Source organism: Podarcis muralis, chromosome 2 (genome assembly GCF_964188315.1).
Source record: "Podarcis muralis chromosome 2, rPodMur119.hap1.1, whole genome shotgun sequence".
Lineage (NCBI taxonomy): Eukaryota > Metazoa > Chordata > Lepidosauria > Squamata > Lacertidae > Podarcis > Podarcis muralis.
The window spans coordinates 43937534-43962802 of record NC_135656.1 but is presented as its reverse complement, the minus strand read 5'-3'; the positions used below and the strand labels follow the sequence as shown (position 1 = coordinate 43962802).

Here is a 25269-nt window from a genome sequence, read left to right as displayed (position 1 = left end):
CATGGGCATTTTGGAATAGTTTGCCATGCATGCATATTCTCAGGGAAAGACCTTTCCTGATAATTTTAGTAGTTCACATGTTTCATGTTCTAGCCAAAGGCCATGACAGAATAATTTTAGTAAGAAAGAGTTTGCTGTGCTGTGTACTTCCCAAGACCAAGGATAAAGAAAATTATCACCATCAAAGCGTTCTGGACAAAATTGACAGAAGGATTTTGCAGTTACTGTAGGCAATTGGAAACAAGTCTCTCCATGCCTGGTTGTGCCATAAAACTTATGGAAGCCTTTCCAAGGTTAATGCCTCAGTTTTCCTGGTCTATTCTTGCTGGAAGCACATTGGCCTTTGAATGGGTGGGTTGTTCTGCCAATTCCCTGAATTTGTCATGGCTCTGTATCATTTCAGGATGTTCATTCAGATATCTTCCCCTGCTCCACATCTCACTGTGGGCTAAGCTACTTATGACATGAGAGATCCGTGATCAAATCTCCCTAAGCTCTTTTACTTTTCTTCAAAGCTACTTAAAGGGACTGTTATTTTGACTAGGGAAACAGCATAAGGAAGCAACATTGGAGGAGAGAAATTCTCTCCATGCTGTTTCCTTGAGTGAAATTACCTCTCAGCTGGTTTTAGCCCAGCTGAGGCAAAAATACAAGTACAATATGGGCAATGCACTTTTTCCAGTAGCTTAGAGGTAGAGACCTTTGTTTGAATGGGGAAACTTCACGGTGGTAGGAAGGACTCACATGGAATTGATCCTTCAGTATGGCAGCACTGAGAGCCAGTGTAGTGAAGTGATTGGAGCAGCCTTTCTCAACCTTGGGTTCCCAGGTGTTGTTGGGCTACAACTTCCATCATTCCTAGCCAGCATGGTCAGAGATGGTGGGAGTTGTAATTTAAGAACATCTGGGAACCCAAGGTTAAGAAAGGCTGGGTCAGTGTTGGACCAGGACCTGGGAGAACAGGGTTCAAATCTTCACTCGTCCATGAATCTCACTGGGTGACCCTGGGTCAGTTGCTGCCTCTTAACCTAATCTACCTCACAGGATTGTTGAAGGGCATTAAATGAGGAAGGGAAAAATCATGTATGCCAATTTGAGCTCCTTGGAGAAAAAGGTGGGATAGAAATGCAATAAATAAACAACTTTCTTCCCATGAACATTAGGCAGGCACCTTTGTTGTATATTTTTCTCTGCCTGCTAATAGCCTGTAATTTTAACATGCAGCTTTCGCATGTAATTTTATTAAAATGGTTGATTTTATCTATATTTTGGTAAAAAAGTCAACTTGTTTGCTTCTATTGGCTTTATAAATGATTTTTTTTTGTAAGCTGCTTAGTGATTTTCTGCCAAGTGAATAATACATACATTTTGATAACTACATAAAGGTAAAATAGGAATACCCCTCATCTCAAATTAAAAACCCTCCCCACTCTCAGATGCAGCTTTGAAGAAAAAAGAGAGAAGATATTGGGAGATCTGGTCATGGGGCTTCCAAGTCATGCACAGTTTAGCCCCAAGGCATGCCTAGTATGTCCCTCTCCCAGCCACCTGTTACATTCTGAAGGCTGGATAAGGGTGAGAGGAAAAAATGAGGGGATGCTGATTGCAAGCCCCTTCTGCAGCTTGAACTCTGTTATAGAGGGATGTGCATGAGAAAAACTAATTCAGAGGATTTCTGCAGGGAGCTGGGCACCCCAGCTGCTGCCATGCCAAGCACAGCCTGCCAGCCCTTACACAATCTTCTTTGGAAGTCATGAGGACAAGCTCTGTTGTGTGATGGCATCTATTTGGATTAAGATTCACTTTCGTTGTTGCCTCTATAAAAAACTTCTGTAAAGTGGCTTTAGATTTGACCATGTATATCCCATTTGGGGCCACTCCACACATTACAGCAAAAGGAGGTACACATTAAAGATTTACGATGTACCTACTTTTAATCTGATAAAATGCGTTTTACTTTCGACTGCAGTTAGACTGAGGAAATCCAACATTTTGCAGATGATCATGGTTACCCTCTCCTTCCCCTGACACATATGTCTATGATATACACACATGTGTAGACATGACCTAACATGCTATGGAATAGAAGTGAGTATACCAGTATTTCTAAATGTTTTAAAGGGGAGGTACACATTTCTGAGTTAAAATGGGAAGTACACTGACTCATACACCCCCCCCATATGTTTAATTTTATTATTCGTAAGAGTAAAAACTGCCTGCCTGCCTGCCTGCCTGCCTGCCTGCCTGCCTGCCTGCCAAGGAACCCGCCCTGTTGTGTTCTCTGAGAGTCACTGTTTCGGCCAAGCTTCCTGACTGGAAGGAGAACAGCTTCCCAGAACAGTGACAAGTGCAGAGATGTAACATGCAGCTTCCACCAAGGACATGTGTTTCTGCTGCATCTCTGCACTGAGGAGTGCTTGAATAATCCAATCAAAGCAGATGGAGAGATGTGGTAGAATTATAGATTCTTAACAGAAGCTGCTTGGAAAGAAGCAATGCTGTTTGACAGTGGAACGGTCACCTTCGGGAGGTTGTGGACTCTCTCTCCCTGTAGGTTTTTAAGCAGAGGTTGGATGGCCATCTATCATGGATGCTCTAGCTGAGATTTCTGTATTGCAGGGGGTTGGACTAGATAACCCTTGGGATCCCTTCCAAATCTATGATTCTATGAACACCTGAGTAATGAAGGATGGAGGGCTGAAGTGGGTAGCCTCCTCTGTTGTGGGCAGGAACTTTGGGCTCACAGTAAGAAACTGAATCATTTCATTTCTGGAAGCATATCAGTGATACCCTTTTGGCACACTAGAATGCTCTGGCCCACTGGTTTGGAAACGATTGTAGTAGTTACTAATTCTTTTAATTTGTGCATCCACACTGTAAAGTGCAAAGTGGCCCTTCATACTCTATTGTTTCAGGTGATGGCAAATGCCATAACGAAAGGATCCAGCATTTATAGCTTATTACAAAGATTATGGGTTAATGCTGGTGTAAACAATACAATGGAGTGACTTTGGCATCTTTAAATCTGTAACTATCTAATTTGAGAAATTCCCAATAAATACCAGTGTCAAGGCCTTAGAAGAAGCCTACACCTTTTGCTGAGCAACAGCAAGGATTGTCACAAATATACATATTTTAATGAAGAGTTACTGAAAATGTGGGAGCGGCTGTTATGCACTTTTGAGAATCTGTTCTTGAAGAAGAAAGGGAACGCTGCACTATGTTCATTGGCAGCCAATAAATAATGTTTACTTGGGCCTTGTATTGCCATTCTCTGGATTCTCCAGCCCCTATCCTAGTTAAGGATGCAGTTCAATGGGATGAAAACCTCATGTTTCAGTTCTTGCTTCCCACTCCCTGCAGAATGCCTCCCACCCCCAGAATGCCATCCCCACCATCATTTTGAACTTACCCCAAACTCTGTCACTAAGATGTCTGTGATGCTACCCAGAACTGTGACAAAATCAAAGATATTCCAGGCATCACGGAAATAATTCTATAAAGAAAGAACAAAACAAAGGACGAAAAGGAACAGCCACACAGCAGCAAACAGGTGACAACATTCAATCACGACGGAAGCAACAGCAACGAGAACAGAGAAATATCCACCTTTTCTATTCCCCCACCCTCCTGCCCCAGTCAGGTCCTGATTACCTTTTGGGTGCATTCCAGATCTTGTGATGGGGACTGCAAAACTAAACTAGCTAGGGGGCTTTTCTTTATGCATTTTGCCTCCTGAAATGGGGATAAAGTGGCAGGTCTTGTTGCCTTATGTCAGTGAAAACAGCTGAGCTCAAATTTTCAGAGGCCCATGGGATTTGTTTCCACTGGCCAGAAACAGACCTCAGTGAGTGAGAGTAGGATGAGAGGGAAGGGTTGTTTTCTTTCAATATGCTCCCTGTGAATGCTTAAGGCAATGCAACTGCCCAGTGAGACCAAGGGCTGTGACACTCTCAAGCAAGGAGCAAGCAGTTGTACATCTTTCCCCTTCCTCAATTATTTGCATGGACAATCACAAGAACATCTATAAAAGTAAATACAACACACACAAGCCTAATAATAAGACTACACCTGGGGACTATTCCATTTTTCAGCTCGGCTTCTCTAAGGAGAGAATGCCAGTTGTCTCCAAAGCCTAACTAAGTAATGGCAGAGCTATTACTAAGTAAATTAATTCAGATCATCAGTCACAGTGAATATCAAATAGTGTGGTTCAGGGTCAGGAATGAGTAAGTTCTTGAAAGAGTCCTTGCCAGCAATTTGGTTTAAATTGTTTTAATATTGTATTTTTATATTGTTGTAACTTGCCCTGGGACCTTGTGGTGAAGGGTGGGTAAATCTAAAATTGAATTAAATTAAAATTAAGATTATTTTTTTTGGAGGGTCACTTTAAGATAAGTAGAGAAGTTGGGAGTGGCAGCTATCCATGGACCCTAAGCCCAACACCTCAAAATGTTCTGCTACCCATTGCTATCTGCTACCATTCCATTGCTATAGACACTGGTCATTTAAACTCTTGTGTTTCCTCTGAGTTTAGCAACAGAGAGGCAGAGGCAGGCAGAGAGATTGCATGGCTTAGCGGATTGTATTTGGCCCAAGTGTTGTCAGGTGCTGGCTTCTATGTTAGAAGAAAGCCTTCAGTGATCAGATTTCCTAAAGCTGCTATTGTCACAATATTGCTTGTAACAATAAAACTTATTCACATGAACCTATGGTGTTTCTGTTTCCCTTTTAAGAGCGCTTAGAGACCAACTTAGTTTCTGCTCTCAAGTTTGGCTGCTGAACATTAAAGTTTTCAAATGAGAGGTGAGATGTTTAGTTGGACCCCTTGGAATGGAACATTCATGTTGCAGAAGAAGCTAACAACTAACTGACCTTTGTATAGATTTATTGCTTTCTCACTCTCCTAGGAGGCCCCCTCTTTCTTTCTCTGACTACAACATTCAAGCCTGGACACTGCCCAAAAATACTCTTCTCTAAATCATGGATGTAGCAAAAGTCAGAGTTTAACTAGAGTTGAATGTGAAGAATAAATAGCTTCCTGTACAGGAAGCCAAGAGTCCTAGCATGAGCAGCCCTGTTGCAAGAGAAGCTAAAGTCTAAATTTGGTGATTTTTTTCAGACTCCTTTGTAAATGAGTCCGTTTATATCCATGGCCTCCAGCAGAAGTACAGTTTGTTTCTGGAGGAGTGAGATGTTGTTACTTCCCATGCTTCCATAAGCAGTGTGATCTCTGAGGGCCCTGTGAGCTCTGTTAAGTCATGTAGAGGGACAGATGGGCAGGGTATAAATATCATATAAATTACTATCAAATAAATTAAAATTTTCTTTAAAAACAACAACTAACCAAAGTGCAATATACGCCTTCCTGTTTCATGAGGAAGGGGATCATATTCCTCCCACTCTGTAGTGGAGGCCTTCATGATTATTTCTCATGAAGTTTAGCAAGAGTGACACTTACCAACAATCCAAAGGCGATGATTTTCAGAATGCACTCCAGTGAGAACAGGGAAGTGAAGACAATGTTGAACATCCTTAGTAGATGATCATATACAGGTGTGGCATTGTAGAACTATTGAGGGGGTGGGATAGAGAGAGAAATAGAAAGAGAGAAACCACAGTCATGAAGATGGATGTAGGGTAGGATAGGGAAACTGGGGGAGCTGAAACAATGCTGCACTAGGCCAGGGTAAAAGTGAGACCCTCCCCAGTTAATTCTATAAAAATCCAGATTAGTTGCTACTTCAGTGTCACAGCTATTCAACAGGGGTAATAACAGACCAATGAGATCAGCTCAATAGGAGCACAAATGACTCTGAATAACAATGGGTTTGGACAATGTCCACTACGATGGTACTCAGACCTATGTAGCTCAGCTAGCTATACAGTATGCATCATGCCCCCATGTTAGTCAGGGCAAACCCCACATGAAGCACACCCCATGACTCCGCCTACTTACTTTCATCATTAAGACAATGGTGTTTAGGGCAATCATGGCCATAACGGTGTACTCAAAGGGTGGTGAAACCACAAACTGCCACATACGGTACTGAAAGCTCTGCTTGTTCTGAGGCATGTGCCGGGTGAGTGGCTTGGCGCTGATGGCGAAGTCAATGCAGGCTCGCTGTGAAGAGAGAATAGAAGAGTAGCAGTGAAGAGGGTGAAGAATCTTTTTCAAGAGAAGATGCCAAGGAGAAAAAACAAGCTTGGATTCATAGGAAATGTACGTAGATCAGGGACAGAGCACATGCTTTGCATGCAAAAGGTCCCAGGCCCAATCCTTGGTTTCTCCAGATTCTTGCGTGAAACCCTGGAATGCAGCTGCAAATCAGCATGAATAGTACTGAGCTACAAGGATCAATAGTCTGCCTTGGCATAAGGCAGATTCCTATGGTGCTATATTCTTTCCTTCTGACTGGATCACTTTAGAGTCTGCTTTGACCAAAATGTTTGCTCTTCCCTCTAGTCCTTCCTTGTACTGACTCAAGACATTTAATGTGGCCTTACTTTAGCACCAGTAGCAAAATGCCTGCTGTATATGACATTAATTTTGAAGGCAAGGTTGTGCACATCGGTATCTTAAGATGCCAGAAAACATAATGTTGCAAGGTTGAAACATGCATCTATATGTCAGGGAAGATGCAAATACCCAATAAGTGCTTCTAAACCCAAGTCTCACCTAGGAAGTAGATGAATGTCTGCTTTCCTACATGACGTTGGTCTAAGACATGAGTCTATGTACTCATGCCTTCAAAAAGCAATGTGGTAAATGGCCCTAAGGTTATTTCACTAAAATAAATGAAGCACAACTAATTATCACCTATGAAGTCTTCCGTCTGGCTGTCACCAACTTGGTCCTTCCCATGCTGGCTGGGGCTGATGGGAGTTGCAATCCAAAACATCTAGAGTGGGCCAGGCTGGTGAAGGCTGCTTTAGTCCCATCCCAGCAGCATGACTTGGAAATCCTAACCTCAATGAGCTAAATACTATTCAGTTCACCCAACCAGTTCAGTGAGGTCTGCTTTCTACAGGATCCTCAGAGGAATAATGATCATGCCTTACTTTAAAAATAAAAGAATCCCTCCCAACTTCATTGGGGCTCTACCGTTGCATGGTGGAGCATCCGTCATAGGTTTCTGGGTTTTTTGGGGGTGGGGTATGTGGAATATTATGCTCAGTCATGGAAAATTGTGACTGAATCAGGCTGAAGATAGGCGCTCCTACTTTCAGAGGACATCAATATTCCCCCCAGGACAGCTGCTTGAGGTGGGCTATTACTATTTGTAGAAGAAGGAAACAGAAAAAGGACCACAAAACTAGGAGCAGAATCTTGTTCATGTTGCATGGAGTGGAGGAAAAAAACCAAATGATATCAAATGAACCTTAAACTATCACAAATTCCAGTTTCCTCCAACCTTATAGATGGCAGAAGTAGAGGATACATCAATAAAACTCTAAAGACTTCTAGTACATGGTGCATTGTCCCTTATGTGTACTTTTGTATGTGTGTGGTGGCGTTTCTTTTAAATCTGTGTTGGGTATTTTTTAAAGGATTTTGATGTTATTGTTAACTTCTTAGAATTTCTCAAGAGGAGGAGATGGATGCAGTTCAAAATGGGAATGAGCTTCTTGAGTATTCTATAACCAATCTGTTTCTGAAATCTGTTGACTTTTTGTCATTTAAGTTTCACTGCTACTAAACACAGATTCAGTTATCCACTGCCCCCACCCCCACCCCCACTATCTTTTAACAAATCAAAGTTTTGAAACTATCATAAAGGAATGGAATAGAAACTTCAGGAAGCTGGCTGGGTTTACCAGTACCAGTACTTTTTTTTTTTTTTTTTTTGCCAAAGCACTTTGCCTAGTCCTACCTCATTCTTCTCCAGGCTGTACTCTTCCATCATCTTGTCCCCTTGCTCCTGGAAGGTGATAATGATTAAGGCCACAAAAATGTTGACAAAAAAAAAAGGGAAGACCACAAAATAGACCACATAGAAGATGGACATCTCCATGCGATAACCAGGACTGGGACCTTGATTCTCATATGTAGCATCCACTGAGTGCTTGAGGACACTGCAGAAAAAACAAGGAGATGCGGAAAGCGAATGAGATGTGGTGGGAAGAATTGAAGAGCCCTGTGAATGATCCATCATGCTTGCTGATCCATCTAAAATAGTAGTAAAACCCTATGATTTCTGAGATAGGTTCCCAATACTCAAAATTTAAGAAGATTTGAGATAGTCTGCTCCATGAAGGTTTTTCTGACATGGACTATTTAAAATCCCAAATCAGCTGTAATCACACCAAAGTGTCTGTAAAGTCTTTTGTAGCTTTTGAGATTCTCATCACACAGTGAGATGAATCTTACTAAGCTCAAGGTCTCAGATGGCAGCGGGCAAAATTCATAGCAAGTGGGAAAGAGATGGATGTGAAGGCAGCACTTACCTCTTCCTCTTGGGTACATAGAGGAAGAGGAAGATGCAGTCATTTGTTCTGGTTCTCTTTCCCATGTGGTTGTCAATGCAAGCACTGGTACTTTTGAAATGGAGACACCGTCTAACAATTCTGTTTTTTTAATTAACAAAAATTATATTTACAAATCTGTAAGTCAACAAAACAAAACGTTAGACTTTCCAGAACCAGAGATTAGTCTGAAACATAAAGCATTACATTCCAAACATTCTTCTGCAATTTCAAAACCATTTGTCTGTGCATGTATCTCTCAGAAATTCATGAACTCCATTTTGTTTGAAAATAGCTGGTATATGTATGCTTTGGGCTCTTTCATCTTAACATACTGTATTACCCCCACCATCCATCATAGCAGTTCCCCAGATTGTTTTTAAAAAACAATTTTTATTAAATATTTTCTTAGTTTACAAAAGTACATTCATTGTCTCTTTTTTCAGGTTCTGTATTCTACAGATCAGTTACATTTGTTGTGAGACACTAGTGTTATATGCAGTGTTCCTCAGTTTGTTAATAGCCAGTTTTTAATCTTAGGGATTGCTGATTCTTTCCATTTTAAAGAAAGACCTGTCTTTGATGTAACTAATACATTGCCCACATTTTGTTCTTTGTAACAATTCTTTTAGGGCACTAGAAGCAACCCCTGCTATTTGCACAATGCTGGATATAGGTGATTTTAAACTCTAGACGTTATCTTATGGAGGGGCAAGGCTTTTAGATGGTAACGTGTATTATTTCTCTGATTTTAAAATGTGGTTTAAAATATCTGGGGGCCCTTCTACTCATTCTTCTGAATTGAGCCCTGGACATCTGCCTCTAAATCTCGTACCAATGGCACTGCTATATTAATGTGGGGTGTGGGCACTGGAGGTCTACGGTAAGCTGATCACAGTTATAGGTCACAAGAGAAATTGTTTCTCTGGCAAAGGGGTTATGTATAGGGCATTTTACAGTGAATTTGATGCAACCTATGTTTTTAAGTTTTTCATGTTATCTACACATCATCATCCCAATGGCAGCCCCTCCCATTTAATTTGCATTTCCCAATCTATTGATAATGTAGTAATGGAGGTGGGAAATCTGGCATAAAATAGCGTGTAACCCACTGAAGTGCATTGTGTGGCTGGTTTGTTGTTGTTTTAACATGGGTAAAGCTATTTTTCTCAGTGCTATTTATTTCCACATCCCCTCTTCCAATTTGTTTGTTGTCTGAGCACAATCTAGCTATTTTATTTCAACAGTCCAAAGGAAAGGGAGCATGCCTAACTTCACCAGTTGTTGCTGGAGGCATGTCCACTTTAGTTTAATTTTCTAAAACAGCTGTTTTGTGTACAAACGCTCTTGCACTATTCCACAGACAAAACATTTTTTTAAATAAAAATGGGACATATGCACAGGTAAACAAATACCTATGTGCATGCCCACAATGGACCTTGGGTTTCCAGAAGGTAAAGTTCATGAATCACAAGCCCCAATCTTATTTTGCCTCATTTTACATTCCTGTGCTTTCAGTGGCTTTTCATCAGCAGAAATAAAGAAACATTTCATACAAATCCTTCGTCCCAGGATGGTGTTTTTATATGGCAAGGGCAAACTATGGCTGATAAGCCTGGACTTCTATGTGACAAAAGTGTCTTAGTGATGAAGCTAATCCAAAAAGGCTAGACTAGTTCTGTCAAGGGACCAATCTAGTTTCTAGCAGCGGCCAACCAGATACCCAGCAGCCTAGCATAGTAACAGACACTCATTTTCCTGAATCACTTACTCTGGCCAGCCTTCTCCTGTAGATACAGTGAAAAGAGTAAGGAGCGCCCACAACACGTTGTCATAATGGAACTCATATTTCCTCCATTCTCGTTTCTCAGCCTTCACATCATCCTTCTCATAGACTAAGTACTCTCCCCTGATGAAGGAGATCAAGAGATACATTCAGGGACATGCTACAACAATGAAGTGGGCAATTTAGCAAGGATATGTTATGGTGCAAATGGTTGCTTTGCCAATGATTGGAGCTTCAGTCTCTGTGTGAATATAAGGAGTGTCTGAACCTTTTGTTCATGTTATCACACAAAAGTTAATCCATATAGTTAATGATCACACTTTAGCTGGTATAACAGCCTCATTTCAGGATGCTTAAGTGGAGCTGATTCACTTAGCTCCAACACAATAGCTCTTAATAGGTCTGATCTGTATAAACCACAGTTACTTCATTAACTTGACTGACACTGATGTACACCAGTTTAAGATTTGGCTGTGTTATTAGTAAGATAATAACTGAGCTATGCTGTGATTTCACTATGGATCTGGGTTATTTGTATTATTATTCTTGATTATATTTACTTAATGATGAGATATAAAATCAGCATAACAAACAATACTAACAAGTACACAGCAAAATATAAACCAGGAACTACAGCATTAGAATTCATTTGCCTGCACTGATGTAGCAGGGAACGCAACTTGAGAAATGCAACCTGCAAGCTCCAACCTAATTTGGGTTTTGAGTCTATAACTCTAGAGAAGAGACATAAAAGTTCTTAGAAAATGTTAGAATGGGAATGGTGTCAGGCCCAGGAAGCAGAATGATGGCAAAATGGATGGAAGCAACATACATACCTGCAATCTTTTGCAAACTCCTTGGACTCATCAGTGCAGTAGAAGAACTTGCCTTTAAAGAGCTGGACAGCCACCACAGCAAAGATGAACATGAAGAGCATATACACAATGAGAATATTGAGGACATTTTTGAGTGAGTTCACCACACAGTCAAAGACGGCCTAGAAAGAACACAGGGTTCTGGTAAGGGTTTGCTAGATAACTTATTAGAATGTATATCCAGCCAACCGAAGTGGCTTAAAGAAAACTCCAAATCAGCTTGCAAAAAAAAAAAAAAAAAAAAAGGACATACAACACCAAATATAAAAAATCAAGCTAAATTAACAATTGTATGCAGCACTAAAATATCAGCACTAAACAAATGAATAAAAACTAGTTTAAGAGCTGCAAACCATAAAATTGCAGAACACAGCAATTCAATTTGATGTGAAACATTTATTAAAATAAGTAAGTAGAAATAGTCAAAAGGCCTTTAAAAACAGATAGAAATCCAGTGGATTCCCACAGAGGATACTCCACTATCTTGCTTCCACCACCTCTCTCTCTTGCAGCTGCCTATATGAAAGCAGAGCCTCTCAAGGGCTGAGAAATCACTGTGGGAGCAGTGATTGGGTCCATCCCAGTTCTCACAGGTGATGGGACTAAATTCATCCCATCCCCTTTCCAGGCAGATTTTAAATGGAAAATTATTTAAAATGCACCTAGAAACACACATGTTAAAGTACTTATAAGGCAGTCTGATGGTTGCATACTCTCTCCAGTCCCCCCACCCCACCCATTTTTCTATTTATAGCTTCAGGAATAGTGCATGCAACCACCCGGAGCCTAAGCAGCTAGCATGGGGGGGCTCCTTGCTTCCAATATGCATAGAGCAAGACTCCCTGGGAGCAACAGTACTTGATATCATTCTGTCACTCCCAGAGAGAACTGTATGGGGGCAAATGGCTGCCCCAATTTTTACATGCATTTTAAAGGGAGGGAAGTTCAGAGAGGGGTTGGAGGCAGCACAGAACCTGCAGATCCCCTCATAATGGAATTCACTGTGGATTCTGAAGATGATCCAGGTCATGCATGATCTGTCTGGATTGTATAAGGGTAGGGTGGATTCTTCCTCCATCCCTAACTATGATCCAATTCAAATGACACTGAGAGATGCCTATGGAGAGAAAATACAGAAACCCCTCCCTTTGTTTCACTAGATCTCATGCATGAAAGGGTCTGAAGGCTGGGTCCAACCTTCTTCTCACTCTAACCACACCAACATTTTCATTCTTAAACTGTTGATTTACATCCCCCCAAGACAACAATGATTATCATCATCATTTATTTATATAGTTCCATCAATGTACATCTCCATCTTTTTTTGCTGCTACCCCCAACACACCTTGAGCTTTGGCAATCGCTTGATAGTTTTGAGGGGTCTGAGGACACGCAGGACACGCAAGGATTTGATGGTGTTGATGTCTTTCCCTTTGCTGCCTCTGTAGAGAGATGTTGGGTGAGGACAGAAGAGCAAGGAAAAACAATGAGGCTTGAATCTTTACACTGTTCTAGACAGAGGACTGCCAAAGGGAGATATATACTCATGCTATCTGCTACCCTTTTTGTCATCCATATTCCTTTTAAGGTTCTGTTGTAACAGTCGCATCCACCTTTTCCAGTTACCACTCCATTCTTTCCATTCCTTAAGCTGCTTTACCCTTTTTATATGCTTTTGATTCCACCCATCACTTCATCTGTATTGGTACCCTTTCAGCACCTCTCTGTTCACCAGCACCATAGGATTTAGATCCCTTGTGAAGAATTCCTCAAGATGCTAAGAAGTTGGAATGCTCCGTCCCAAGGCATGTGCTCCTCAAAAAAGAAAATAGCCTGGACTAGAAGTAACATTTTCAAAGGGGGTTCAAGTATTGCTGGATGTATTCTTTAACTGTTATTACCAGATTCACTGAGAAAGCATAGAAGGTGCTGTGAGGTGTATTGGAGTGTTACAAGGCAATGGCACTCATTGATACCAGCTGATACACAGCACTAAAGTATTCAACAGCAGTTCTCAACTCAGTTTCAATTTCCTTTAAAGTTCAAACCTTGCCAGTCAAGTTATCCTGCCTGTTTTTATGCTACCCTATATTAGTTTCCCCTCATCTCCTGTGCTACTAAAGTTGTCTTCTCCCAGTTTTGTAAAGTGTACACACATACAATGCCAAGAATCATTACAGCCTTACTAAGGTTTACATTTCTCAGATCATAACTGGCTATGTATTTGTGTGTAAGGTAAAGGTAAAAGGTAAAGGGACCCCTGACCATTAGGTCCAGTCGTGACCGACTCTGGGGTTGTGGCGCTCATCTCGCTTTATTGGCTGAGGGAGCTGGCGTACAGCTTCCGGGTCATGTGGCCAGCATGACTAAGCTGCTTCTGGTGAACCGGAGCAGCGCACGGAAACACCGTTTACCTTCCCGCCAGAGCAGTACCTATTTATCTACTTGCACTTTGACATGCTTTCGAGCTGCTAGGTGGGCAGGAGCAGGGACCGAGCAACGAGAGCTCACCCCATCGCGGGAATTCGAACCGCCGACCTTCTGATCGGCAAGTCCTAGGCTCTGTGGTTTAACCCACAGCGCCACCCACACTGTGTGTACATCATATCAAATGAAGGGGGGCATTTTAAAACAGGATTCTCCTAAGAATGGGGAAAATAACAAAGGAAGAAGTTGCAGCCTGAATTAATATTCTCACTGTGCTGCTTCAGGAACCCATGCCAAAGCGAAGCAGAATATGTTGATGCTGTTAGAAACATATACTAGCTTTATGCAGATAACTTATACAGAACCAACAGAACACAGAAATGTGGGAAGCCCCTTACAGACCTGCTACAAATTGAAAGAATACAAAGTACACCTACAGAATCTTTATAGCCCTGAGGCATAAAAAAACACATATTCAAACATACTGGGTGCTTTGGTTGTTGTAGTAGTAGTTGTAGCTGTTATTATATCATATAGTAAAGCCTTCCTGGGACTGTACTACTGTACTTCAGAATGCAGATGGGTGGCATGGCATATTTCATGACAAAAATTCTTGTATGTTGAAAGCCAGCACCCCAGTGAGAATGCTTGCACATCTATGAGAATTGTTCTAGCCTATCCTTCTCCATTACACATTAGTTTTCCAATCCCAGAGAATTTTTGGTATGGGGAGAATTAAAAGTTTATTCTGAAGTAGTCCTGTCATTGGATGACTGTTCAATATGCTTTTCCTTAACCTATCCACTGGCTCACATTCTGTTTGCATCCAGATAACCTAGAACCTTCTCTCCAGCAGTAAGATAGAATTCCATCTCTGCCTTCAGTGCACAACACACATGCAAAGGTGAGAGTAGCAATATGCTAAAGTTCTTCAGTCCCATTTAGCTCCACCTTGTCAATTTTTCTTATTGGGTGAAAAAGTGAAAAAGTAGACGACAAGGACATATTCCTGGAATCGATTCCTAGTTTGGAGAAATATATAATCTCTTATCATCTGCTACAAGAAGCCACTGAAAGCCAGCCCCACCGTTAGGCAGAGCAGGGCAGCTGATTTTGGAAATCATGAATATGCAGCAAATTGTTAGCTATTTAATTTATTAATGTTGTTGTATTTTTACCAGCTGGGGTGGTAAGAGAAACTTGTATATGCCTACAATAAACCACTGCAAGTCCACTACAACACAGTTTTTCTAATAGCGGGTTTATTTGAGGCATATATATAATAAATTATAGTTATAATTTAAGGAAACATTTAAGCAACATGACTGTATTACAGGAGAGCTATTATAACTACAGCTGCTTCACAGGCCCTGCTATCTAACATACACTTCTGCGAGGAGCACTCTTTCTTTTACACTTCTGGTTCAACACATGGTTCATACTATAAAGAGAGTGGCAAAACCTTTTCTCAGAAATGCACTGCTGGAGAAATGGTTTTCAAACTTTTGAGTGAACATATATTCAATGGAGAGCCAACAAAGCCACTTGGAGAAGAGCTCCCGATTATAATCCTTCCAAAAGTCAGACACAAAGGGAAAGAGTTCTAGCTAGAGACCTCTGAGTTCTGACAGCTAGATAATCTCTCATGACACTTTTAATAAAATGACAGTTTTAGATGCCAGAAAATGCAAAACGGATGCCTAGCAGTGACATATTCCAGCTTGATCCTATTAGCACTCTCTGGCCATGACATTCCCAAACACTGTCATTTTCCAGCATAAATGTTTAACATTACTGAAAATAGCTAGCCTGCAGAACAAAAAGACAGAAGGATTGTCTGTTTGGGCATAACGTATTTCCATAGTTGTGAGAATGCTTATTTGCGTTATATCTCTATTCACCAGAATACTTTCCTTTGAACAACAGTGAGCCCCAGGCTTTACAGCCAAGCAAACTATGCTCTCCAACTCCCTCCTTGACAAAACAAAAGCACAAGGGAGGCTAGATTTTTTTTTTTAAAAAACAACAACTCCCAAGCATATGCCCCAGGGCCGTTTTTGTTGCTGTTGTGTGTAGATGACAACAGGCCTCTAGGAAGTAGCACCCTGTCCTATGACTGCTCAGTGCAGTTGGATGTTCCCAAAGTCTCTAGCACGTGGGGGCTTTCTTTTTAAAGCTGATGTTATTTCTAATCACCATCCTTGTCCTTCATTTCCTTGACAACATTAGCATATCATGAGTTCCTGGCACAAGTAGGATTTCAATACATTTCAAGCAGGTTGCAGTAGAATGTTCTGTTCAGTGCACATCATGGCCATTGCAGAGTCCCAGAGAGTGAAATCCTGACAGTAAAATACAATGATCCCAACTCAGTGATGCAACCTACAACAGTACCAACTGAATGACTGATGTTTGGAGAGACGAAAGGAGCTCTAAAATGTCTTCCCTTCCAACCACATTAGCCAAAGTGATGCATAACCAAGATCACATAGATAAATAGAATGTGTACCAGAGAGTGAGTGAGAAAGAAAGAAAGAAAGAAAGAAAGAAAGAAAGAAAGAGAAAGAGACAGACAGAAAGACTTTACCGTGTGCTGCTCCTGTTGTGAAGTGGCAGTGAAAGGGAAGAGACAAGGAAAGTGAGTAACATTAAGAAAGAGAACACACAACATAAACCCCAAACGAACCCAATACCACATGCTGGCTCTGTTCAGGGAGGTTTCTGAACCAAATAGGTTTTTCCTGCACCCTTCTTTGGCGGCTGCCTTGAAACACAATGTGCTACAACTGTTTAGCTACAGATCTTAGGCTAAACAAGATCAAAGCCTTGGTGTTGAGAAAATCCTTCATGCCAGCTCAGCTGGAAACCTGGGAAGTTTCCAGCATCACTGGAGAAAGCATTTCTTACAAAGAAAACAAACCTGTCTGCCCTTGCTCATCCAAAAACAAACAACAAACACAAAAAACCACCTGAGGGCAAAGGGCAGCAGCCAAAGGCGCTTCAAAAAATCTTATTCATGTGAGCTTACTCACATTCAGATTGTACTTGTTTTTTATTCAAGGCTTAATCTTTACCCTAGATTTACATATCCTTATTCTTTAAAGCTTTTTGGTCTTTCATTCAGCATCCATTTCTTGATGTGCTTACTTAGATTTATATACTAATTTCCACTGACATAAAAATCGAGGCGTCAAATTCCAATGGTTACACAAATCCTGACTAAGGAATGAAAATGAAGAGGAGTTTGATTGAAATATCAAGTCTTTATACCTAAGCACGCTTAGTAGGGACAAAGGCTGCAATCCTAACCCCACCTAACTGAGAGTAAGCAGCACTGAATTCAATAGTACATATTTTGTAGTAGACATGGTTAGGATTTTAAGTGCAACTTGGTTCCAAATAAACATATGTGGGATCAGGTTGCATTCCTCACCACATGACATGGGTAGCTAATTAGGCTGTTTAGGTCTGGGACACTGTTTAACAATTCTCAGTTCAGTCCTTACTTCTAAGCTAGTACAAATAAAAACTATTGTTTCATGAAGCTCTACTAACTTTCCCTATCAAGGTGATCATTCTTTTGTCCAAATACAGATAGCAATAGTGGGGGGGGAGGGGGAGGCCAAGCTCTCATCAGCACAATTTTTTTTGGACCTAGGTGGGGTAATAGCAATTATCTCGACACTCCTCCGGTGATCCCAAGTTCCAGTCTAGAACAGTGGCTATGAAATGAGTTTACAATCCAGAATCTAGTTGCTTAACACACTGGTGTGGCTGCTACTGATGCAATAGTATGAATAAACATAACGTAGTGGACTACAGAGCAGTTTATACAGTCAGATGACAGCAACACAGCTGAAAAACAATCCAGACCCTTGTACATTTAATTGAAGCTGGCATGATTGGCTCAAAAACATTTTCTATATGCTGATGAAAATTTTAATGAAACTGATGAGAGATGAGAGAAGAACAAACCAGATCACCAGTGATATAGAATGCATAAGAAAGAGAGGAAAGGAAAAGTGCAGTAGAGGGTGGCAAGTTCCATCAGAGTAATAAATGACTGGGAAACACAACCACCAACAATGTCACTGCAAAGTTGTTTGCACTGACTTTTTAAATGCCAGTTATGTCAGACATTAATCCTATTCCACCACTCTTCTATGGTGGCAATTGTCAGATTATAAAAGAAAATGAGACCCATAGTCTCCAGGAGCCCCAAATCTCTGATAAATCTGTCAGATACCCATCATCTCTACTAATGCACCCCATATACTCTTCCATAGCTCTTGCTGCCCTTATTGTTTTTGAAGCAGAAGCACTGTCCTAGTCAGATCTCCAAGGCTGAGTAGATAAGCATGTGCATGTTGGATCAGTAGAATAAATGCTAATCTATTGCAAAGTGAATTCACAGCTCCCATTCTTCAGACCTGCAGGTACAGGATCAAGTTCCATTGTGTTAAGATATTTTTTAAAAATGGGATATCTGGAAGAGTGAGCTACGGCAGGCCTTAGAGATAATTACACTTTCACCCTGCTACACAACCCAGGTTACTGCAGGGACATAGGCTTGCCTTAGTCACAAGTTCACAACACTACTGGAGCTTGCCTTTCCATGTGATGGCACTGGCTCAGTGCCACGTGCTGCATATGTGACACCTGACTAGAAACTTTAGTCACCATTCCAGGATTTCAGCCTCAGTTCTTCCCCAAGCTTGTTCTATGTCTGGCCACTTAAGAGATATGCTAGAACTGTAAGACTACCTTCACCTGAGACGGCTACAGAGGAACTCGCAGTACCATCATGACAACAAATAATCATGAATAAAAAGGACATATGGAGGGGTTTGTAAGCGAAGCATTGCGGCCTCAGGTGAGAACTGAAGGTTTCAAATGTTCACTCTGTATTCAGGCTGCTTTGCCCATCGCCTCAGGACAGAAAAATAATAATGTAAGAATAACATGCTGTTAAAGGTGTGTGATCTGGGAAAAGAGGCTGAAACACCTCCAGATTAAATCTCACCTGGGCATGACTGGAGACAGCAACCCTGAGACCCCAGTGCATGAGTGCAAGCACTTTTGAGGAGGCCACAGCATGTTCCTAGGTTCATGCAGAGAGCCAAAAACTATAGAAGTAAGTTGCAGATGCACGGAAGAGCTGGAAAATGGGTGCAAGGCATGCAGGTAGGGAGAAAATAAGGTGGCTATTCCAGGAGAAAGGCTGACTGCACTAATCTGGTAACCTTTGGGTTGCTGAGGAATCTCCTACCATCCTTGTGGTTTGTAGATAGAAAATATAAGATAAGGTTGCATTAATAAATTTTTTCTCATGCATCACAAGAGCCTGATGCTGAATGATGGAGTGCAGAGCACCTCATAAAAACTGCCCATGAACTTCAAGATTTCTGGCTTTGGTGAATTTTGGGATAAAGACACTAGGTAACAAACTGTTCACTAGCAGAAGCCTGCACAAGGACAACCCCAACTGCTACTGGGCTTTCCTCCTCTTCTCCTTCCACATAACCCCCAAATTGGCTTGGAGGGTGGGTACTGAGAGAACCCTCAGGACAGCACATGAGGGGAGGAGAGAGGACGTTCCATCAGGCAGCAATGCTTGCCCTGATGAAGCAATTTCCTTAGTGCTATGTTGCATTCCTCCCACTGCAAATGCATATGGAACTTCACCTGCTCGCATACTCAGAAAACCTTGTTACACTTGCCTCCACTTCACCCCCCAACTCCCTGTTTTTCTAACCACAATTTAAATGGTAAGCTCACTGGGGCTGAAGGATTGTTTTTTCTTCATGGGTTGCAGTGGCAGGGCTTAACCAAATGACATGGCCACCACCACATCCACACAGCCCCACCACTCACTCCAGCCAGGGCAGAAAGGAAGTGGGAAACAAAAAAATGCCCTAATGCTATGCCAACTCCCAAGCTGGCATAGTGAAGAGGCCCAGATTGGGCCCATTGGCATCATGTGATGGCAGCAGGGCTAGTTCAGGATCCAGCAGATCCCTTGCTGGACTGACTCTGACCTTTCCCTGTTATGGGGTTTACCCTGACTACATCCAGTGGTGATATTGCTGGTGGTAGCTTCTGCCTGACTGCCATTTGTGCAGGCACATTGAGGTACAGTGGTGAAACATCTCTGCTGGCAGGGTTGGACAGAGGCTCACCTCTGCCTCATCCAATCTCCTCCTCTCTAGCCAAGTGGACTGGATTGCAGCTTAGGGCTCATTTGCACTTCTGCTTGTCCTGTGCCTAGAAACAGGGTGAAACTAGGCTTTATTTCACCTGGGAGCCTCAATGGTGCCCCCCTCTGGAGCCTTTACCCAGTGCAAAAACCTGGCTAGCTCCCCTGTAGCTACGGCTCTGCCTAGAAAGCACAGGGCTGAGTGGTTTTCCGCTTGACCTGCTCTTTCTAGGCATGAGTCTGAGTGGTTTCCCCTTGACCCGCTCCTTTCCAAGGGAACACCTGCTCTTTTGCAATAAACAGAACAAATGGCAATCTGGGGGAAATCTGCTAAAGAGCGGTTTCCCCATGAAGAAAGCAGCAGGACAAGAGGAAGTGTGGATTGCCATGTGTGTTAATAGAGCTATAACATGAACAAACAACAGAAGTGGCAACCTATTAGATTGTTCTTTCCTCTTCTACTACACCTTGGTCCAAGCTCCTAAAAATAATTTCTAGGAGGGAAAATGAATATAAATCTGTACCTTTAGAACTAGTTACCCTTGGAAGCGATTAAGACATTCAAATCCTGTCCAGCGTGCTCTGAATCAATCAGCACTACACACTGTGCGCATCCAATTTTCAGCTGAACCGCAGACACATGACACAGGTGTGAGGTTCCCCAATACTAAGGAGTCTCTGCTTGTTTCTTCCCTTTGACTTCCTTGTTCCATGTGGGAGCAAAGGAAATCAGGAGCTGGGACCAGTTCAGTCAAGCCCTATGATAGGGATAGCCAACCTGGTGACATTTCAGTGCTTATGGCTCAAATTCCCATCAGTCCTAACATAGCTAATGGTCAGGGATGATGGGAGTTGTAGGTTACATTCACACCACACATTAAAAGCACCCTTATACCATTTTAACAACCATGGCTTCCCCCAAAGAATCCTTGGAATTGTGGTTTGTTAAGGGTGCTTAGAGTTGTTAGGCCATCCCTCACAGAGTTAGAATTCCTTAACAAACGACAGTTCCCAGGGGTGTTTTTTTTTGGGGGGGGGGAGCAGCCATGACTCTTCAAGTGAACAGTGCTTTAACTGCATGGTGTGGGTGTTACAGTGGTCCACAAATCTGGATGGCACCAGGCTGGCTACTCTGCCTTATGAAATGGACCAATTGCTGAGGCTGCTAAGCAGGAAAGTTCTTTTCCAGTATAGGACAGAAAGTTCTTGATTCTAAATCACTGTAACTTCATTTATTGATAAAAGTTTGAGACTCAGTTCAGAACTCCAGACATGATGTATGATGCTTCTGAGAATTCAGGAAATTCCTACTTTTCTTTTCGTATGATGAATGAGATATCTCTGCATCAACCCACCCTCTTTTTTCATTCCAGTAAGTTCTTCATTATCCCAGAATAAGCTCCTGTGGAATTCCTGTAAAAAATTCTTTCACCGCTCAAGATTGTATTCAATGGATATTTTGTCATAGTTTGAAAAAAGCTAGATTTGTCCAATTATAGCTTTATAGCCTACACCCAAACACACTTATAATTTTATTGGCATCCTAAGAAATTGTCGACAGAATCTTGAGGCAGCTCTGTGAGGTACCCAGGCTCGTGGAAGGTCAGATGTCTTCTCCATCAAAACACATTATTATTACATTATTATTATTATTATTATTATTATTTCTACACTGCCCTTCATTCAAAGATCACAGGGCGGTTTACAATATAAAAACACAAACCAGCTTCCGGTTTTCTGTCATGGCCGTTGGCTGCTTTCCCAGAACACTGGACCCCAATCGTTCAGGTTTTCAGGGTTAATATGGTTAATATGAACTGCTGCTCGCTACAGAATGCGGGGGCAGGGATGCTGGGTGCAAGCACTGCATGAGTTGGCAACTCTCCAAAGTCATCGCCATGAGCGGGAGATCCCTGTTTCCTAAAATCATTAAAATTCGGACTAAGAAACAGGCGTGTTCTGGAAAGAAGGAGATAAAAAAGACCTGCTAAACAAAACAATCACTGGATGCCAAGGTGTGGACTTTCATCACTGCGCTTTGATTTAAGTGGGGTGAGCGACTTTCTCTTTTATTTCTCATTTGCTACTTTGGTGAACCTCACCAAGAAAGAATTAATTACTCAAAAGAAATGTGGGAGGAACTGTTAAATCAATTTGATATTTGGCTGCGTAGCCATCTGCGGAGAGCCCCAAGGCAAAAATAAAGATTTGATAAGAAGGAGGCTTGGGCTGAGAAATATGGCAGTGACTGTGGCGGTTGTGATGCAGAAGGAAAATAAATGAACTCCCCTTAGGGAAGCAAAACACATTCAATGGACTGGGAATATCTCACACAAAAACTGCATTTTGCCTGCATGGACTATCTTTATACCTGGATGAATTTGTGAAGGTGAATTTGTGATTTGTGGCTCGCTCCCCTCCAGGGCCCAGAGGGAGCTGGCTTGGATCCCAGAGGAACAACAATCAACAAATAATTACTGAAACTGTGAGATACAGCCTGCGGCATTGTTTTTCTACGGAAAATTTGTATTTCGTACAACAACTGGTTAAAAGACCTGGAAGGTCGCTGTGCCATAAATCTTACTAATTAAAGAAGAGTTGGAAGAGTGCTCAGAGCATTGGAAAACAAAGATAAAACTGGGATGAAGGAAGGGTCAACTGGGATGACTACGCTTAAATCATTTAAAGAAGAACAACACAGGGGAAATGCTTCGCATTCGAACAGACTTATGAATCGCGATCGAATCACACCAGTGATTGGAAGAAGATGTTAAGATCGGAATGATGAAACTGGGGGAAATACAAGAGAGACGAACGTAGGAACAACTGAAAGAGACTTTCTCTAGACATCCAGAATATGGGAAGCTCCCTTGAATTTTTTATTTTTTATTTTGGATGTATAATTCACATTATGGTATGATGTGGCAAGATTTGATTTGATTTGTTACCAACTGGAATATTATTAATTGAAAATTAATAAAAATTATTTACAATATATATATATATATATATATATATATATATGCTTTCGTAGATTTTCACGGGTACAGGAATGCAGGTTTTGGTGTCCTCGGGTATCTTCCCGTGTAAAAGTTGGGGTGTCTAGGCGACGTTTTGACGAGGTCTCACTCGTCATCTTCAGGCTGGTGCTTTCGGCTTCTTGTTACTGGAACAGAGCAGGATCTCAGTGTTTGAGTTCCTATAAATACTGTTGAGGAGGTGTGGCCTCCTATGTTCTGGGCAGAGAGGAAGTTCCCAGGCTAGTGTGCCTTTTCTTCTTTTGTTCCTTAATTGCTTGAGGGATATCTTGAGTGATTTCTTGAGTGATATCCTGAGTACCACTTAGGTGGGTCATTAGGTGTGGATTAGTTGCTAAAGCCTTTGTGTCTTGACCTCTTGAACTTTGTGAAGAGTTTTTCTGAGAAGATGGGTGTACTACATTTAGTTGTGCTCTGGCTTGGCTTCGTGTATAGGGGCGAGCTGTGGTTTTGTGGCCTGTGCCAGCCAGATCTGTGTAGGGATTGCAGGGGGGTGCAGCATCCGGAGGTGCCACCATGGTTTGGCTACTGGATGGTGTCTGTAATTTATCTGTGGAGAGGGTCTGGGTTTGGGTCTGGTGTGGTTGATTGGTGATGGCGTTCTGTGTGCCTCTGGATCTGGTGTCAGTTTTTGTGGGGAGGGCTAATTTCCAGATGTCTGGCAAGCGGGATGTGTCGTCACGCTTGTTCATGTTGTGAGGGTGTTTCTCTATCTCGATGGCTTCCATGATTATTCTCTTGTGGTGATGTTCCATGTTAGAGAGCAATTTGGAATCTGCAAAATTAATTTCGTGTCCTGTTTCTTTCATGTGTTGGAAGAGAGAGGAAGTTTTTTCTTCTTTTTTGACGGCATTCTTGTGTTCTGCGATACGTGCATTTATTCGTCTGTTTGTTTGTCCAATGTACGTGGCTGGGCAGACTTTGCAGGGTATTTCATAGACCCCTTGGTTTTCCAACTGGATTTTATCCTTGGGGTTTCTGAGGATATTGGCTATTTTTTGGTTGGCGCAAAAGGCTGTTTTGATATTGTGTTTATGGAGGATTTTGCTAATTTTATCTGTAGTGCCCTTGATATAAGGAAGGAGGGCCATGCCATTGTTTTCTTCTGTGTCTTGGTTTTTGGGGGGTGTTTCTTTTTGGATTAGCTTCGTAACCCTGTTTTGCTGGTATCCATTGGCAATTAACACATTTGAGAGATTCTGTAACTCAGTTGTCAAGTGGTCTTTGTCAGCCAGGCGTTTGGTTCTGGAGATGAGAGTCTTGGCTACGGAGTTTATTTGTGCAGGGTGGTGGTGTGATTGTGCATGTAAGTAGCGGTTGGTGTGTGTTTTTTTCCGGTAGATAGTGTGTCCTAGGGAGCCATCAGGTTTTTTGTAGATTAGGACGTCAAGAAAGGGAAGTTGGTTGTTGGCTTCTATTTCCATAGTGAATTGTATTTTGGGGTGTAGGCTGTTGAGATGTGTGAGGAAGCTGTCCAGTTTTTCCTTCCCGTGTGGCCAAATTACAAAGGTGTCGTCAACATATCTGAGCCAAAGTTTGGCTGGCACAGGCCACAAAACCACAGCTCGCCCCTATACACGAAGCCAAGCCAGAGCACAACTAATGTAGTACACCCATCTTCTCAGAAAAACTCTTCACAAAGTTCAAGAGGTCAAGACACAAAGGCTTTAGCAACTAATCCACACCTAATGACCCACCTAAGTGGTACTCAGGATATCACTCAAGAAATCACTCAAGATATCCCTCAAGCAATTAAGGAACAAAAGAAGAAAAGGCACACTAGCCTGGGAACTTCCTCTCTGCCCAGAACATAGGAGGCCACACCTCCTCAACAGTATTTATAGGAACTCAAACACTGAGATCCTGCTCTGTTCCAGTAACAAGAAGCCGAAAGCACCAGCCTGAAGATGACGAGTGAGACCTCGTCGAAACGTCGCCTAGACACCCCAACTTTTACACGGGAAGATACCCGAGGACACCAAAACCTGCATATATATATATATATATATATATATATATGCTTTCGTAGATTTTCACGGGTACAGGAATGCAGGTTTTGGTGTCCTCGGGTATCTTCCCGTGTAAAAGTTGGGGTGTCTAGGCGACGTTTCGACGAGGTCTCACTCGTCATCTTCAGGCTGGTGCTTTCGGCTTCTTGTTACTGGAACAGAGCAGGATCTCAGTGTTTGAGTTCCTATAAATACTGTAGAGGAGGTATGGTGTATAGCCTCCAATGTTCTGGGCAGAGAGGAAGTTCCCAGGCTAGTGTGCCTTTTCTTCTTTTGTTCCTTAATTGCTTGAGGGATATCTTGAGTGATTTCTTGAGTGATATCCTGAGTACCACTTAGGTGGGTCATTAGGTGTGGATTAGTTGCTAAAGCCTTTGTGTCTTGACCTCTTGAACTTTGTACTTACATGCACAATCACACCACCACCCTGCACAAATAAACTCCGTAGCCAAGACTCTCATCTCCAGAACCA

General features: G+C 42.0%; 1 protein-coding gene across 15 annotated transcripts in view; it reads right to left on the bottom strand.

Annotated features, from left to right (window-relative positions):
- Nucleotides 1-25269, bottom strand: part of CACNA1A (calcium voltage-gated channel subunit alpha1 A) — a 261713-nt gene that overhangs the window by 61698 nt on the left and 174746 nt on the right. For 14 of the 15 annotated variants that reach the window (XM_077924402.1, XM_077924392.1, XM_077924388.1 and 11 more), the window contains 7 exons: nt 12473-12569; nt 11089-11249; nt 10238-10375; nt 7875-8076; nt 5960-6124; nt 5462-5572; nt 3413-3496 (listed from right to left, as the gene is read on the bottom strand). In XM_077924402.1, the coding sequence (XP_077780528.1) occupies nt 3413-3496; nt 5462-5572; nt 5960-6124; nt 7875-8076; nt 10238-10375; nt 11089-11249; nt 12473-12569 (958 nt within the window). The remainder of the gene's footprint in view (nt 1-3412; nt 3497-5461; nt 5573-5959; nt 6125-7874; nt 8077-10237; nt 10376-11088; nt 11250-12472; nt 12570-25269) is intronic. The other variant, XM_077924397.1, reaches the window with a different exon arrangement.